This window comes from Aquila chrysaetos, chromosome 1 (genome assembly GCF_900496995.4).
Source record: "Aquila chrysaetos chrysaetos chromosome 1, bAquChr1.4, whole genome shotgun sequence".
NCBI classification, from domain to species: domain Eukaryota; kingdom Metazoa; phylum Chordata; class Aves; order Accipitriformes; family Accipitridae; genus Aquila; species Aquila chrysaetos.
In genome coordinates, this window is record NC_044004.1 from 52,037,771 (window position 1) to 52,056,785 (window position 19,015).

At 36.4% G+C, this 19,015-nt stretch overlaps 1 protein-coding gene across 2 annotated transcripts in view; it reads left to right on the forward strand.

The window, feature by feature from the left end:
* Positions 1-19,015, forward strand: part of CCSER1 (coiled-coil serine rich protein 1) — a 723,061-nt gene that overhangs the window by 381,480 nt on the left and 322,566 nt on the right. For both annotated transcript variants that reach the window (XM_030016667.1, XM_030016693.1), the window contains exon 8: positions 10,700-10,783. In XM_030016667.1, coding sequence (XP_029872527.1) covers positions 10,700-10,783 — 84 coding nt within the window. The remainder of the gene's footprint in view (positions 1-10,699; positions 10,784-19,015) is intronic.

Sequence of the window (19,015 nt, forward strand, 5' to 3'; positions counted from 1 at the left end):
TACATCGTGTTTTGTGTGATGTGAAGAGGGGAGTCCTTTTTCATAGGCACCAAGCTCAGGAAACCTGTCACCTATTGCAGGTTCTTCTGGGTACCCCAGGTGAATGCTTACCTCCCTTTTGTATGTCTGAATTTCCTACCCTGAAAAAAATAAAAAGAAAAATAAAAAGGGGATGGCAGAGACCTCATTATATGGAAGTATTTGGAATCAGCAACTGAAGAGAACCCATATTTCAAAATATTGTACATATGGGAAGTTGGAGGGGGAAGGGGAAATAAGGCAGCAATTTGTAATCTACTAAAGTGTAACAAAATTACCAAATTCCCTATATTTAAAAATGCATGGTTCCCTCAATACTCACAGTATTAGTCTCTTAATATGATAAAATATTATTAGTGGTCAAATAAAACTTTATGGTTCAAAATAGTGAGGAAAACATTTAGATTGATCTGGGGTAAACTTTTTATTTCCAAAGTATATTTGTGTGTCCTCTGCTGTTCTACGAGTCTATATGCTTTTTTGACACCTCTTTCCTTAGAATTTGCATTTGTCTTTATAACATATTTCCCATTTTATACAAAGATAAAACACGGGATGCATGAAAAAAATCTAAATTCTGTCTCATGAAGACACCTTGCTTACATCAATTGAAGAATTTGTAGTATTTGCCCCCATTTAATAATTTTCTTAAATATCTGGCAGAGAACCAGGTAGCCTGCCACAATGAGCTTTCACGTTCTTCTCACTTAGTCTCCAAACCTGCACTAAATGGTATTTTGTTTATCACTGTTAGTTCTGTGAGTATTTGTTATTTGCACACATTATCTATGCGTGCAAGCATTAGTATTTTTGATCTTAAAAACTTTCCTGGAATTACACATTATTTTTGTAATTATAACCTTAACCAGAGGTGGCTGAATCTCTTCTCCTTTCTTATTCTCTTGAGAGCATTTAATAAGATTACTTCTGTCAGTTCCTATGTGTTTGAAAGATCTAAAAATTTATTCATTGGTTTCCTCCCTGAATCATCCCGGTTAATCTAAAATTATTTTTATTCAGATCCTAAAGAAAATCTTGACTTGGCTTTAAAAATGGTAACTGGAAAACCTAAAAATATGTTTTGTCTTTTGGTTGTTCTGCACAAGAGGTTGTTTTGTCACGTTTTTCCTCACAACTGAAAGAGCTGAAGTCACTATTTTTTAAGGCTCCCCTTTCCTCCTGTCTGAAATTTTCTTGTGATTCCAGGAAGCAAGAGAAAGAGTATTTTAAAGCATAAATGTTGAATTCAGCATAAAATAATGGAAATTGTGTCACATTTTCAAGCTGATAGTAGGAGACTACAGAGGAGACTTCAGCTTGGTGGCCTGTGCTGTGTTGGAGCCAGAAGGAACTTTGCTATTTATCTCCTCCCAGGGGAGCCAGGATCTGATCTGGACTTGTCTCCTTCCATTTTGAGAAATGAGGTTTTGTGTAGGACATTATTCTCCGAATATGAAGAAATGCATTTACTGGCCTGGCAGTAAAGAAACTTTTACAAAAATGCGGCAGTTGGCAGATATTTTTACTTCTGGCCTAAATGGTTTTAACATGCTGCTTGGCAGAAAGAAACTGTGACATACCAGTGAAAAAGTGGCTGCATTTCAATTGTGAGTGAAATTGTATCTTCACAAAGTTATAGATCTTACGGGTATTCTTTGACGTCAATCAGTCTATATGTGTTACATGATTAAGGTTGTTTGCATGCAAGACTGTGAAGGGGTTTTGCTGATTTGGTACTAGAGCAAAAAATTAGATATGAATAGGATATTTTTCCCTGGTGATAATGAGAGTTAACAGGAGAAAATTAAATCGCTAAACTTCATGGTTACAATTTAATGTAAAAATAAAATAAGCAAGGCCAAAATACTAACACAAACAAAACCCTCACCCTGATTATAAAAGGTTTTCTTCAATTAATAAGTGGCATGAGATCTTACAGAGAAATTGCAATGCTGAAAGATAATTGTTGTGTAAGGAAGCACTCCTGGCAAATAAAGTTATTGTAAAAAAAAAAAAAAAAAAAAAAAAAAAAAGTAAATAAATTATTTGTGTTTGTTTCTACATAAGTAGATACACCAGCAGCATTGGTGAACTATTCTGAGGAAAGAGTCTTGAAATGTCAGTTGAAGATATCCAAGAATAATAACGGATACCGTAGAATAAGAAATCTCTTGCACCAGCTACTCATTCAAGTATGCTAAAGAAACTGCTACGAGAAATTGTCGAACTACTAATTCTTACCTGTTAGCTGTTGCTTAAATCATCTTCTTAGCAAAATGACAGATGGAAATAAGATAACAGTTTTTTGTTGTTTGTTTGGGTTTTTTTAATAGTTCTTTTAATTTGACTTTGTTACCACTTAAATTAGTAGAAACTGTTCTGGTAAACAGATTTAGTTGGCGCATAAATGAATATAATAAATGGGGAAGAGCAGACCTGACTTTCTGCAATTTTAATCACACCTCAGAAGTCTGCTGGAAGTGTCATCAGCATGTGAATAAGGATGATCTGTTTTGTGTAGTTAACTCAATTTCCAAAAAGCTTTCAACAAGGCCCTTCATCAAAGGCTTTTAAAAAATAAGAGGATGAGTGAGAAAGTCTTCTTGTGGATTAATGGCAGATTAGGTGTAGAGTACAAAAGATGTGAGTAAGTAGTCATTTATTAAAGGAAGAATTATACTTCCAGAAGGGTCCAGAATAATGAGAACAAAAATGGAGTATGAAATGTTGCAGAAAGATCTCATCATACCAAATAATTTAAAGATGAAAGGCAGTTGAGATTCAATGTCAGCAGACACAAAGGAATACACATGGAGAAGAACAGTCCTGTTTTTCTAAATGAGGAAAGAGATCTCTCAGACATTGTGCATAGTTCCCTGAAAACACCAGCTTACTACTTATCAAAATCAAAAAAAGTACATACAGCTGAGTAATTCTGAGTAGTTCTTGCAGGGCTCTTGATGAATTAGGTACAGAGACATTGTTCCCAAAGTCTGTTTATTCTGAAGTTTGTGACACTTGATTTTAGGTTTACAAAAGGGTTGGTGATTGAATTTTTTCCCTTTCTACAGAAAATGTAGAAGACATGGGGTTTTTCTATAAATCTGGGCCGCTAAGAATTATTTTGAATACTTACTTAGAAATTAATGCAAACCAAAATGTTATAATGCAATTGTGTGAATGGATGGCTAAGCCACTACTCAAAGGCTACATGGAATCCTGATTGCCTGGTTCGAATGACTGATTCAGTGCAACTAGAAAAGGTGGATCATAGGTTTTAATCAGAGATACAGGTGGTTTATGTAAGCACATAGACTTATAAAACCAAAACCACAGGAAAATAGGAAATAGTCCTCTCTTTTCTTAAGACAGAACAATGACATTGTTTGACAGCAGTTTTGAAACAAAAGGAAGGTTTGAGGGATTGGGTTTTTTTGTTTCACTTGGTGGGTTTGTTTTCTTTTCATGAACATATAATTTATTTAGAGATATTACCAAAGGAGGCATGGTACTGTGTATGTGAATTCTGGCTCAGGAAGAGCCATAAGGAGAGAGTAAATGGAGTGGTTATATTGGGAAAAATGCATTTAGATGTTTGTTACACGTTTCCACTCCTGGCTGCTGTTCATGATTTCTGCAGGTTAGATATACCTTGGGCTTTACCTGGTATGATCATTCAGTTTTATGTTTTGCAGTTTATTGATCAAGCTGCGTTCCTTTCAACTCCATGCTTTTTATTATCACTCCTGAAGAGAGTAAAATTCAGCTGAAGAAAAAAAAAAAAAAATTGCTCAATCTGTATTTCACAGTTAACTGACAATTGGATCACTATGAAGAAAACATCGTTTATTTAGCTCTGTATTTATAAATGTCTGAAGTTAAAGTATCATAGCCTACATAGTCTTTTTGAGTGTTACCTTTGTAGTAAAATATCAATTGAATTCTAGTATTCATATGCATATAGCTGCCCTAAATTGTTCCAGTAAAATATTTATTGACATATTCCATGTAATTGAACTTAGGTAGAACATGGTATAGCATTGCATAAGGTTTTATGAGGATTAACTACGCTTATTTATCATTATGAGACCAGATCCTGTGCGCCCGAAACTCCATTTGATTTCATGATCAGGAAATGAAATATAGAGCTGTTCCTTCAGAAATGTCATTTGAATGCTGTAGCTGCATTGAAAGAAGATGTACATAACGATGCCTGTTTTCTGATATGACCACAGCTTCCAAAGCTGATTCAGGATTTTTTTGATTTGTTTTGTTCCTACTGGACGGATACCCTGTCGTGAGACTCTGCTTGTGTTGAGTCAGGGTGGCCGTGGGAGATTGCTCTGAGTTGCTGTGTTATGCTTTAATGGGAATTTCTGAAGCATGGACTTGCCCTCACCCTTGTGCTGGGCTTGAGCAACAGCTGGCATGGCAGTGTGACTTGAGAAGTTAACTGTGACCACTGCCTGCGGTCAGCGGTCTCTCTTTGGGAGCATTGTCAGGACTCCAGCCAAGACTAACCGGCCTGGCAGAGCACCAAAACAACACATGAGCCAAAGAAGCAAAATCCATGTGCTTTGCACATGTGAAGAATTGCAGCCAGCCAATTCATTTCTCTCTTGCTGTGGTTGAGAGGAATTGATATGACAGATTTAAATTGATACAAGACTTAGAGTGAACACAGAAAGGGAAAATAAAACACTGGAAAGTCATACTGTGTACATACAGTAACATGGTGTAAATACGTCAGGGGACCATCTCTCAAAGATGGACCAGTGACTTCATTTTGACACCTGAAACAAATAATTCAGTCTCAGGTTCTCTCCCTCATGGTAAGATCATTAAAACTTTCATTAAAACAATGATAATCAATAAAACTATTCCTGATCTGACAAAAACCCATTTCTAAAAACACAGTGTGTAATATCCACAAGACTACTCACATGAGTAATCTCAAATAAGTAGATGCTCTTCCTTTTAATAAAACTGTGTGTCAACATGACACATGTTAACACAAGTGGGGTCTCAGTTTGTAGATAGATAATGGTGCTTCTCTACAAATTTCAAGTAAGATCCACAAAAGTACTTGGTGCTTTTCAGATGCCAGGTGGTATAAAGTGAACCATAAAAGATATCCATAACCCTGTACAGTCTAGACTCCTACGCTGCTGGCATAAAAATCCTGTACGTTTTAAAATAAACTGTGTTTTCTCTGAATATTCTAGATATTTATCCAGAAATGTATTAATTTTGCTGTATAAATCTGCTGCATAATTTAGAGGAGGCTTCAAGTAGTATTGCATTTATGTAGCTTTCTGGACCTGATATTCAGTTTTAAATTTCTTAGTTTGGTTTGTTACAGGGTGATTTTTTTAAGACACTGCACCCTAAGTAATTGCTGGTTTTTACATTACCCTAAGTTGGTAAACAATCTGCTTAGCATCTGAAATTCAGCACATTTATCAATAATATTCTAATTTTATGGTACTATTTTGGCAGCATATTCTGTTTAGAATCAAAGTAAAATTGCAATAAATTTATCTTCCATAATACTTGGTTAGTTCTGTTTATAGCACTTTGATTACAGTAAGCACAATATGCCTATTAGTTTCGAAGTATGAAGAGGTATAAAGTAAGTTTTCAAAATGGAAATGATTATGCTTTTTGGCACTTATGCATAACCTGCTGCAGCTGTCTTCACACATGCAATACAATTTGTCATCTTGTGACCTAATCTGATGAGAAACAGATTTGCTATTATGTTTAGCATTTTCCCAGACGGACAGAATTAAACTAAAATAGGAAAATACTAGCACTGAGACATAGCAATTGCTGTCATAGGCTGTGACTGAAAATAAGTAAAAGAGTGATAATTTGAAGAAGTACAAAGAGGATAATTTAAATAATATTCTGACCATAAACTTTTACAATAATAACAGCAGATCCATAGTGAATATACAGCTACATCCTGGATTTTTTTTACAATCAGAGAATATAAGTGAGGAAAACATGATGGACATTTTTCACACAGCTGCTTTTGCATTTTTGTGAAGTATACCTGAAATTCAGACTACAAACCTTTTTGATTACCTCCATTTAATAACAGCAAGTAGTTTGAAAATGTACCGTTTTATTTACAGATCATCCTGTGTCTAACAGTTCTCTTTAAGAATGAGCTGTTAATTGAGTTCTCTTTTTAGCAAGTATTTCCAGAGTCTTGGACAAGCCTGTTATGAACATGCTTACGGCAAGGGAGAGCAGAATTCTTATCCTTTTTTTTCATAATGAGATCATGATCAACATTCACAAGAATAATGAGAATATCATTATAATATGTAATACTGTATGTAATATGTAGTACATATAATTTATTAAACTCATCAAAATGGCCTCAAAGCTATGGTGTATACAGGTAGCTTATGAAAACACGCATAGAGCATATGATTGAAATATTTGGCCTAATATTTTCGTAGCATCCATGTTCTCATTGGACTGATAGCCTTGATAAAATATACTGGTATAAACTCATTTTGCAGAAAGATAAGGAATCAGAGTGTCCAAGGATATTGGTTTAGTTAATAGAAATGGTAAATGTTACCTAGCAGACTTTTAAATCTATGGTCATTTGATTGTAGTTGGCACATGAACTCAGCTATACTTATATGCCAATCTGTTTTTTCTCTTACACTCTATAAACATTATAAAGGTTGTGAAAACATGAGAAATGTTTTGCACACATGATCATACCCAGCATTATAAATAAGCTTATTTGTTTAAACATAGGAATACATGGGTTAAGTAGCTACTAGAATGTGGGGATAGTGAAAAGCCCAGATCATGAAGCCCCAAAGTGTTCAAAGTGTATATAAAAAGTCCTATTTTATGGCGGAATATGTTTCTTCCAGCTTTGTAATTACAGTGTAGGCTTAGAATGCGCTGATTGCATGCTTTGCTAAAAGCAGGCTATCCTTTTCAAGTCCCTTCCTATTTGATGTCTGTTGTGACAATTCCTTAGAAGGGAATTCTGGTTTTCAGGTAGGGATTTTGGTTTTGGTTTTGGGGTTTTTTTTAATACTATAAATCCCCATTGGACTATGTCTCCTAGTCTTCATTCATATTGAGAAGCTTTTGTGAACAAATTTCTTGGTCTTTCCATAGTAGCCCTGCGCTGTACTTCAGTTTCACAGTAGATAATGAAACATTTCAGGCCTCCTAAGGAGTAAAGGTGATCCGTTCCTGAATTCACACTATCTGATATGCATTGCTGTTTGCTCCTGGATTAGTAACAAACACAGAATTGCACCAGCTCTTGCTGCCCCTCCTACACCTTTCAATGGCATGCTACTTCTCTGGTATCCTCCACACAAGCCTTCACTGAAATATTTTGGCTCTTGCACAAAAATGTGATTTTTGGAGCCTTTTCTCCTTCCCTAGCTTTCAATAGTTACTTTTTGGAAGAACTGTATTCACTGTTTTGGCAATAGATAGTTGATTCTATAACATTTTTTATTCTGTTAGTACTACATTCAGACAGATGTATGGGATATTGAAATTACCCATGCCTTTCTGCAGTTGACTATTTTTTTCTTTTTTATTCCTGTATGTTATTTTCTTTCTTCTATTCATGTTCTCAGTTGGTATTATAGCAGAAATGTCCTCAAAATATAATAGAAACAGAAGCACCAAGCACCATTTGTCTTTTTCCTTTTGTCTTGCGTTTGCTCAACAAATTATGCCTATGCAGATACCATGCAGCAGAATGGGATTATAAAATCCTAATTCTACACTGTGTTCAACAAGAAAAAGAGCTATCTGCTGCTTGCAAACCCAGTGTGGTGTAGAGTAGATGGAATATATACAATGTTTATTATTCCTTCTTTTACTAAACAATAACAAAAATTTGGGAATTGCTAGCATTTCCCTTTTACTAGACAATTCTGGGTAACTTCTGCATACACATTGATGTGCCTGTACAGCAAGTTGCAAGGAAGATCCTGTCTAAGGTCAGTCCTTGCTGAGATGCTTGGGTGCAGAAGAAGTCTCCTGTTTGGTGGCAATGATTGTAGTGCCTGCATTCTGCAGTTAAGTTTACCTAAGTGCTGGCTTAAATAATTTTCAGTATTAAGCTAAGCAAGCAGTGGAAACAAAAGGTATTCTTTTCTCTAAAGCTCGCAAATGCATGAAGGGTATGGGTCCAACCCTCATAGTCTCAAGTATCCCAGCACAGTGGGTCCCCCAGAAATTGCAGGATGTGCTTTTAGTAAGCTGCAGTGGTCTGCATAGGAGCTGATAATGTGGGGTATTGATTTACAAGAATCATGTCCCACTGGCAAGTGTTAATCAGTTTCACTGATATGTGGCAAGACAAGGGAAAAAATTACCTTAGTCCTAGATATTTTTCTCCAAACTGTAACGACAGTTACTGTCTATGTTGTATAAGAAAATTGTTGCATGGAACATAGAAGTGAAGTGCCTGGAGAACTACGCTGGGCAAGAGGGGTCAGTCCCTTGTGCGGGTAAGGAAGATCCAGCTGGGTGCATGTGTGTTTTTTGCCAGGATAGATGCAGTGATTTTTAAGTCTTTGGAAGCTCTGGGAGGCAAAGCCTTTTCTCAAGCTCTCACTAGTCCAAAGGAGGCCTGCATTGCCTCTTAGACAATACCTAGTGCCAAAGCTCATCCCAAAAATCTTTTCTGCTGTAGTTACCATACACTATTACAGGCCTCATCCATCGCTGTATTTGCTTGTGCATGCTTCCTAAAAGCTGTTTTTTGTAATAGTCTTGGCTATGGGATCTTATTTTTTTCCTTCTTCCACTCTGTATTCTGTTAACCTTTTTTTTTTTTTTTTTTTTTTTTTTTTTTTTTTTTTAAGTTAAAAGGGGAAAATCAGGAGACAGCAACAATGTGAAACCATGCTGACAAAAAGAACTCGGAATAACGTAACTAGAAATTGAGGTACAATAGCTAATGCCACATTGTTTTTAAAAAACTTTTTTTTTTTTTAAATAAAGACCTCACTTTGATAAAATAAATATTTTTTAGAAGCAGATGTTTTTGGTAACAGAAATGTTCAATATGTACTAATAACATATTCCGTGCTGAGGACTGTATTGTGGAACGTGCTAGTATTTTACTTTCAGCTAACATTCCTAAACAGCAATCTATTAGTAGATAGTAAGAGTTAAATGCTGCTATACCGTATAGCAAAGACAAACTCCTGTGATTTTTTCCCTTAAAGGATATAGTGTAAGTTCTGGCTTTTTTCTAAATTTGAATCTTTCAGGAGATCAGTACATAGTACTGAAGTAGTCTGTAAGCAGGTTCATTATCTCTGCCAGACATGGGGTATCTCTTTTATTGCATTTTGTAAATATTTGGGGGTTTATATGTAAGTATCTTGTTTCTTCTTCCAATTCTGTTAGAGTGGATGATAAGCAATATAATGACTTTGAAAGGTAATTATTATAACCTAACATTTAACTGAGGAAAATGGACTTCACACTCTTTTTTGTCTTATATTTGTGTGTTCATTTGGACTTACAAACACATTAGTACTGACAGAGTTCACGTTTATCACACTGGTTATACCCTTTTGAACCCCTGAGCTCTTCATGTTCTAAATAATTTCTGCACTTTTATACTTGTTATCATCTGTTAGCTAGAGGTCTAATTTTTTATTTTTAAACTAAGTGTTGTGCAAATATCACCATATTTCCAAAAGTTTTCTTGTTGTATGGCTTGGGTTTTTGGGAAAAATAATGATACTCCAAACCAGTAAATTTCCCAAACTTCATAAATATGTCTCTGTACTAAGAAGGATGTAAAGATACAATTCTTCATTTATAGTTGTATGACCAGCTAGTTGGCTAGTTAGTTAGTTAGGCTTTTATTCTTCAACAGTTCAGTCATTTCTTTTGAGTTTCTCCTCTTGGATGTTTATCAGAACAACACAAAAATATGATTGACATTTCTTCTCCAAATAAGGTGTTTAAACTTACATGGAAGGAAATTGCCTGGGGACAGCTTGCAGACTGCCTCATGGACCTGGGTTTGGCTACAGTCCTAGCTATCATGTTCATTTTCATGCAAGTCGAACTGAGTTACAGTCAATGGTTATATCGCCAAGTGGTAACTAATTTTCTTTCCTCCGCCCAGTTAATACCAGAATTGCAGTTGTTTTGGCTGATGTGGGAAAAAAGATGTATGCATGGGAAGGATGCTTTACTTTTCCTGTGAATGTCTGTTGTGCTTTCTTTTTCATCCTCTCCAAGATCAAGAGCTCCACAATAATGCATTTAAATTGATATTTCTCTAATGTTGTTTTGTATGAGTAAAATTATAACATTTCATAGCCATTCCTTAACTGAAAAGGAATGACCTGATAGGACCTTCAGTAAAAAGGCTTAAAGGATTCAGAAAACAAGGAAACGGACTTCTGTGAAGGGAGCTGTTCACATTTCTATGTAATGTCTTTGGATGCATTAATTTGTTTATGCAGTAACTTAGAATCTGTTATTGAAAATACCACACATGACAAAGGAGAATTGAGTTTCATTACTTGAATGTAATTATCTCGCACTATGTGAAACAGCCTTTTCTTGTCAAGAGCAAAATAAAAGCATTAAGCCTATTATAACATCTCTTTTGATGTTTTTGTAGGATGGAATAAAAGATGAATGCTCGGTGCTGAAGCTGCAGCTGAAGGAGAGAGATGAACTCATAGCCCAACTTCGTGAGGAGCTGGTAAGCAGCAGAAGCAATTCGTTTTGTATTTGGTTTGTTTTTTTTTTTTAAGTTCATTTACCTGATAATGTCACTCAAGACTAGAAACTAAAGAAATACAGTTTCACACCCCCTACAGAATAGCTAGCCTAAGGCTATGTTAATCATTCAGATAAACACTGATAACACTGACTGTACATTTCTAGGGACTTGTCAGCCTCTGAAGTGGCTACTATCTAGATGCACTGCTAGTAGAAGTTTCTTTGAAAAGGTTGTGTTGACAGTTGTCTTGCAGTATCAGAGGCAGAGAAGTAGCACAGCACTGTATGCATACGCCAGAAATCTTGAAGGGCTGTGCACGTGTCCTGATGAATTGTGAATACTTCTCCTATGAGCTGCTTTTCACATCTACAAGATTGTTCAGTAGAAAATGAAATACTTTTTTCTCCTTAACAGTTGTCTTTAAATAAAATAATAAATATTCTTACACTTGCTGAGCCTTTCCTTAGCATTTGAGCTACTAATGCTTGAGTACTACCATTTTAAGGATAGACAGAATACTCTCAAGTGACTGAGTGAGGTAAAATCTGTGATATAGCAATTAAAAAACCTAAACACATGAAAATGCATTTTATTGTCCTATTAAGGCTGTACTAACATAATTTTAAAATTCCATTTTTGATGGAACATGATTAAAACATGTATGTCTTCAGTATTTTTAAATAAAGGAGAGAGATTTTTCTGCCTCCTCTCACAGAGAACTTAAAGACTCCGCAGAGAAATCATGTAGGATCACCACATTCAGGAAGACATTCAGCACATACATTGCTTCCATGGAAGTTGCAGGTGTGCAGGCACCTAAGATTTTGTATAAGCACCCTTTGGGAGGTGGGGTTGTTTCCCTAATTAGATCTTAATTATCTGATCTAGCTCAGGGGCTTTTTGTGCCTTTCTGTCTCAGGCCTGGTAGCTAGCTCAGAACTTGGACAGAATGAATTCAGGTCCATCCATTACTGCATGTTTTATATACTAACCAAAAACACCAGTATACTTTCACACCAGCACAAATAGCTAAGTTTCAAGTTGCATGGGAAAAATGTAATGCTGCTCAAGGATGAAAGATTCCTTTGCTATATTAACATCGGCTACATAAATACAGGTCATCAATATTCTTTGTTTCATATTTGGCTATATTAAGAAATGATGTATTATGTAATTATTATCTAAAATTAAATGACAAAATGGGACACAGGGAACATCAAGCTTCTGTACAGTCCTGGAGCATTAATTTTATATCAGTCTAGTTCAGAACATATGCTATTTAACTGGTTGACAATTTTGTCAGTGTAAAATTATCCTGTATTGATACAGTGAGCTGTAGCTCATTTGCTGTTAACTGTTGTCAAAGTTCATCTGTATATATGTCAGTTGCAGAAAAAAGTCCCACAGGGAATTTAGTTCTTGTACCTCTTAATAGGCAGAAACATACATCTTCCTAGGGTCTTGAAGTAAGGATTTCCATATGGTTGAAAGTACATATCCTGAATTTAATCCATGATTAACTGACTTCAGTTTTGTTACTCTAGGACTTGTAAAAGAGAGTACAGGTGGGAGTCTTGAGAGCACATTTAGTAATTTGAAATTAAGTTTTGAAAGGGCTCAGTATATCTCATTTACTCCTATTGAACTAAATAAAACTAGATTGGGAGGTGAACATGACAGAAGCTGGACTTAAGGTTATGAAACCTATTAAAAAAAAAAAAGCGTAGTGGGTGCCCACAGGACTGGAAAAAAGGATTTTTGTGCGTAAGGTGTGTAAGTACAGAGTCAGTATGCTAGCTTTGGCCATCTGTGTATTTTTTAATCTCGACTGTGTATTGTCCTGCAATACTATTTATCTGTAAAAAGTTGGGGGTTTCATTTGTTTAAGGGTGCGGTGGTGTAAGAGCTGCCAGGATTTCTAGAGCAGCTAGAGTTAAAGTGACAGCCTAGTAAAAGAGCTCACTAAAAACATGGATAGAACTTGTGCCAGAACAGTCTTCTGGAAACAAAGCAACTGTTTTGCTTTGTTAGCATCCATGGGATCACCAGACTAAAGTCTACTTATTGAAGGACCTCAGCAATCCAACAGGGGAAGCACCCACTCAGCTTAGGCTTCTCTGAAATTAGGCAGCTATGGAGCAGCTCTTTCCAACCATGGTTTTGGTCTTAAGCATCTAAAAAGCCTCAGTATACTTACAGTGAGCTCCTGTTTTTTCCCTGATGCCTGTAACGACCCTGTGTGAGACTGAGGATGCAACCTGAAGTCCTCTGAAGTGCATCAGAGCTCCAGTCCCTCTGGCCACGACCTCTGGCACTGCACATCCAGTGTCCTCTTCGTGGAGGTGCCTTGGGCCCTGCCATCACGGCGCTACTAAATACTGCAGCCCACCAAAAGATACACCTAGGGTTCCCTCTCCGGTTTGCTTTGGGGCTTTTTGCAGGGCACCAGGCCCACAGGGGAAGGTCCTGCTGCAGCTTTGCCCACCACGCTGCAGGCTAAGGAAGTCACTCCAGGTGCCAGGCGGTCGGTCGTCACAATCCCCTTTTTTTGCATTTCTCTGCCCTCCCAATGGGAGCATCATGCTGTTTGTTCCTCATTGCTTGAGGTGCTTTAAGGAGCTGCCTGCAGTGGACTATTCAAGAAAAGGAATCTCTCTTTTTAGAACTGTTAAAAATGAATTAAATTTGAAATGATTGCCAGAAAATGCTGATAAAAATGTTTTCTTCACTTATATAAAATGAGCCAAAAATTGATGAAAAACATGCTTTAATATTCTGCAAATCCTACAGTTATTTATGTGTTTGTTAGACTGTAAATATTAGGAAAGTGAATGTTTACAAAAGATAAGTAGAACAGTAATTTTTGGCTAATGAAACTGTATGCCTTTTCACTTAGATACAAAATATTACAGACATAACACTTGATGGATAACTACCATTTTTATTCTTGTATCTTAGGGCAACCCATGCTCCATTGTCATTTTGAATATGGAAATATAACAGTTGTAAATAGAACCTGCCTGTCTTAAAATCATGGCATCATGATGTTAATTCGGAGATAGCACTTTAACATAAAAATCAATTTGAGTGGGAGTCAGTTTTGTACTTCCTGAGAGAAGTATATGAAAATCTGTGCTTGCCGTGTGGTTTTCCATTAAGTTGGATGCTTGCATGTAGATTTAAAACCCTTGGTTAATTAGTTTTTCTGCAGAACTCTGCAATTAACCTAAAGTGGACTTAGGTAAATTTTGGCTCTGAAGGAGGTTTTGTTTCTTTCTCTTCTCTAGTTTTTCTAGAGTTTTTTAGTAATCTTCCCCTCCTCTCTTTGATTTTTTTTATTTTATTTTATTTTCAAATACTTTAAAAAAAGTATTTCTACCACATTTGAGTGCGTTATGAAGGAGACCTTGAAGAGGGCTGAGGGTAGAAAATGTCAATGGAGTGCAAGCTGACTTGCTGTAAGCTGATGACGCTTCAGAGCACCTGCAACTGCTCTCTCTCCTAATTGCTATCTAGCTCTTGAAGGAAGAAAAGGGTAAATCTTTGAGGAATGAAAATAGGGGTTTAGATGTTCAGCTACAAGACCCAGGTACAAAGGATAAAATGCAAGAAGCCCTCACCTACCTCTGAGCAAACAAAGAAGAACTTAGAGAAGTAGTCCGTCACCAATTTTTTTCTTTGTTCTCTTTTTCATGATAATTTTGGATTGATGCCCTTGGTCACCAGAAATGTTTCTGTCCATCTTTGGAGGAATAAATATAGGTAGACAGAGCAGTGGAATTAATTCCTCTATTCCCTCATTATCTTCTGAAAAATACCTGCTCCAGAAATTGGAGGAGAGTTTGGCTTTCAAGATGTCAGGCGCCTAAAACTGCTCTAAAACTCCTTAGAAATGGTGAACCTGAGCAGGAATGTAAAATCTGGGTTCAAAGCATGGCTTTGTCTCAAAGCTGTACTCATTCATGAAAATATCCTCTTACCCAGAAAATCAAAGAAACGAAGTGAATCCATTCTTCAGGGTTTGGTAAAAGGAGTCATTCGCTTGGTCTTGTTCTCTCTCTTTTGTTTTTTTCTTCCCTAAAATAAATGAAATAAATGAAGGTCTCAGTTTTCATTTGACGCAGAAAGATGTTTGAAACCTCAGCTGTCTCCTACCCAGCTTTACCTGCAACTGCATCTAAGTGTACATTTTCCAAATCAATCTTTTTCCACTGCAGTGTGAGCGCTTAGAATGACTTCAAGCAGAACATATTTTCATGGTATAGTGGCTAAAATAACTGAGTGCTGCTTACAGTAACATTTATTCTACTGCTGTCATTGGTACAGCAGCATTCACACTGAAAAACGAGCGTTAATAATATTATCCTTTCAACCTTGATTTCCCTGTGTAATTTAAGTCATGTGTGTTGTCCCATTGAAATAAAAAAATGTAGTGAGGCACTTTGGGTGGATTCTGAGTGAAGCTGGAGGCAAAGCTAGGTCAGGAAATGAATCCCCCTTGTAGCCCAGCTGTTGGAGATATTTCTCTGCTGTGGAGGTGGCTCTTTATCAACTGTTAGACTTTTTACATCTATGGAATATCTAGGTACAGTGCTAGCTGAGTGAGCTTTACCTCAAGCTGTAGAAATAAATGCTTTAGGACTCTGGAATCAGCTCAACAAAATATAACTGGGGTTTTTTTTTGTTTGTTTTGTCTTTGCAAATTGTAAACAAGTTCTACCTCCTTGTCCAAAATATATGTTAAATGATTTGGGGGCGGGGGGGAGTGGGTGGGTGTAGGATTTTGAGGGGTTTTGGTTGGGTTTTGTTTTGTTTTGGTTTTTTTTTGGGGGGGGGGGTGTCTTTTTGGTTTTTTGTTTCCTAAATATAGTGTATTCCTGGAGGGCAGAATGATGGCAAACTTAGCTCTTTTCTGTAGGTTGAGTTCAATAATGGGCAATTAGGCAATTGCTGCAGTTTTGAAGTATCGTGAAGATGAGTACTTGTTATCCAGCTTTGAAGTGTAACAGAAAGCCTGAAATGCACTTGAATCCTGCTGATGAACTGTTTATGAAAGACACTTGAGTTACGAGTAAAAATTACCTGAAAATGTAGTTATGACAATATAGATGCCTTGAATTGTACAGTCTTAAAATCACAACTTGTTTTGTTTTGACAGGCCAAGAGTGAGATTTGGAAAAATAAATCAATGAACTCGTGGTGAATACCATTTTTTGAATTGTTAGGAAAAAGAGAAATTTTGATTAGTCCAGTCTATTTTCAAAATTTAAAAAAAAATTGTCCTTGAAATTTTAAATAAATAAGGTAATTCCCATCTGAAAAGAATAATAGTCTTTATATTAAAAAAATGGAAAAAAAAATCTAGATTAATCTTTACACTGGTTACCCACTTGCTCTACATTCTGCTGCTTTGTAGTACGTTGGCTATTTTATGGGGGATATTACAGACCCATGGATGATTTACATAAGAACAGGCAGTTGTAAGTACTTTCAAATCCTCTTTCTTCCTCATATTTAGGAAACATTAGAAGCAGAAAAGAAATAGATTAGGTGTACTTAAACATCATTAAAGTGTCAGGCTTCTTTCCCCCTTTTTTACAGAAGAATTAATTGCACATATTCCAGAAAAGTCTTATCTGAGCTGTAATTACTCTCTGAATCAGTTCCGCAAGACAGACATGGAGTGTGAAAGTGGCAATATCCTGTGACACACAATGGGGATTAGGCTCCGATTCCTCATCTACACCAGTCCCTTGATGACAAGCTGCCAGTCAGATATTCCTTTAATATTCCTTAGCACTTGTGGAGGTGATTCTGCATATGAGTTTAAGTCCCTATCACAAACCATTGTCATATCATGGTGTTTGGCATAGATAAATGATTATGTCACTAGCACAGAGTAGTGTCTTACTGGTCTCACTGAGATTCTGCTCCTGAGTATTTCATAAAAATAACACTGCAGAAATGAGCAAATACAAAATTTGTCCAAAGTCTCCCTTGAGACACAGTGCTGAGGCTTACACTCCTTTAATAATAATGCTTGTCTTTGGCAGCAGTGTCACTTGTAGACTGCTTGCTTCATGAGATGCACAGCATTTTACTGATGGGTCTTTTAGTACAAGCAGGCAAATATGATCTGGCCTTACTCTGAAATCTCAGAGAACTTCACTTCGGTTTATGTGAAAGACAAAAAGTAGGTCTCAATGTCACCATTCATTTTTTCACTTTATTTTTTGAGCCAGTTTGAATTAACCAATTTTAACTCTAATGAAGATATAAAGATTGTCAACAACAGATGAATTTTAGGACAAATGGAAAAGGCAGTGTCTTGGAGGTGCGGTGGGAAGGAAGACTTTGCATGTTGCAGTTCATCAGCTTTGTAGATGTTACATACTTTTGACTGACACATGGTTTTAGAGATTCAAATTTCTCCTTAAATGAATGGTGGTAGACTCTATTTCCTATGTAGCAGCATATAGTGTAGTGTTTGTTTTATACCATGATTGTGTCAAGGTCAAACTAGAGCGTTAACCTGTGTCCTTGGAACTCTGGGGAGCTAAGTTGCTATGCCTCACCTGAGGGGCTAACTGGAGCAGTCCTCACCTAAGACTTGCAAAGGGAGTTTTCGTGGTGCAAAACAGGATTTGGACCAAGGCTTGCTGAGTAATTGAGGCAAAGGAAAATCTATGTTGTTTTATAAGTGCTAGGAATAAAGGATATGAAGGAGGCAGCGAAGAGCTAGTGTGATTTTTTTTTTTTTTTATAGTTTTGATTGCTCAAAAGCCTAGGTTTTTTAAATTCAGTTTGTGTTTTTCATATATACATCTACACACATGTGCACACACATATAAATATATAGAGAGAAATATGTATATATAGATACATAGAAACATGCACACATTCACACACACACACGCTGCCTCTCTTATTCAGTATGCTTCTTGGTAGTTATTTGTCCACTCAAGAATTGCTAACATTTTAAAAATAAAGACTGTTGTAGAAGGAAAGTTGGCTAAAAATATGGAAATTTACTATTGCTTGACATGGCCCTATATTCCTGATATTGGATAAATTCTCAAAGAGGTACTCAAGTTTGAGCTTGCATAAAAATGACTGCTGTCAGTATCATCTAATGACATGCTATTGCGTTATATGTGTTTGTAAGAGCAAAAAGAAAAGTAATGTTGCTTGAAAACAAATACACGTATGCTGGAAATCTTGTTTTGCTTCTTAAGATCAGCAGTTTAATTTGTATGACTTAACAGCTTCAGTATGTTGCTAAAGGCATCTGTGTGACATTTTTACTGTAGTCATCTGATGTGGATGAGTTTCAGATTAATAAATGCTTTATCCTCAGCTCTGCACAGCAATGTTTAGTGAATCAACTAGTACTGTTGTTTCTTCCAATAATTAATTTTCTGGTTGGGGAAATATTTTTGCTTTTGAAGATGTGGAACTGTCTGTGCAGTTCACTAGGGATCTAATATAAGAATAATGTCTTGCTTGCTCCCACCCCTACCCAGTTATAATTTAGGGTCTTATCCATTTTACTTTGCTGTACCTGGGCATGATTCACAGAAAAGTCTGTGCATACATGAGGAGATTGAAATAGACGGACGCCTGTAATCTTGAGAGCAGACAACAGACGACACTTTATTGCTAAAACACACACATACTTATAGTCACAAATTCTGCAAAGTCACTGTACACGCGCACAAGCATAAAATATGATTGGTTATATCAGCACTGTACACGCGCATAAACATAAGATATAATTGGTTATACTAACTCTGTACACGCGCATAAACATAGGATATAATTGGTTATACCAATTAAAACACGCGAAACTTGTCTCAGTCTAATTGGTCAAGATAAACTGCCGAATTGAGGTTCTTTGTGCCAAGTTCCCTTTATCGTGGAATGTGCACCTGTGTTCTTCTAATTGGCGTCTTTCTTTTTTAGTCTTCTTGTTTATTCTGTTCAAGGTCTTCTAAAGGCCTCTGGAATGCTCTTGCGGCCGATGTTAGCTAAACATGTGTCCACAATTCCCCCTTTTTTGTTTTTTGTTAATCAACACAGCCTTACTTGATCCATCAATTAATTCCTAAACACATTGCAACACACAAGGTACACAAATTAAAATACAAAAACCCACTACGAGATAAATCAGAACTATCTTAACCTATGATTTAAGACTACACCAATCTGTCT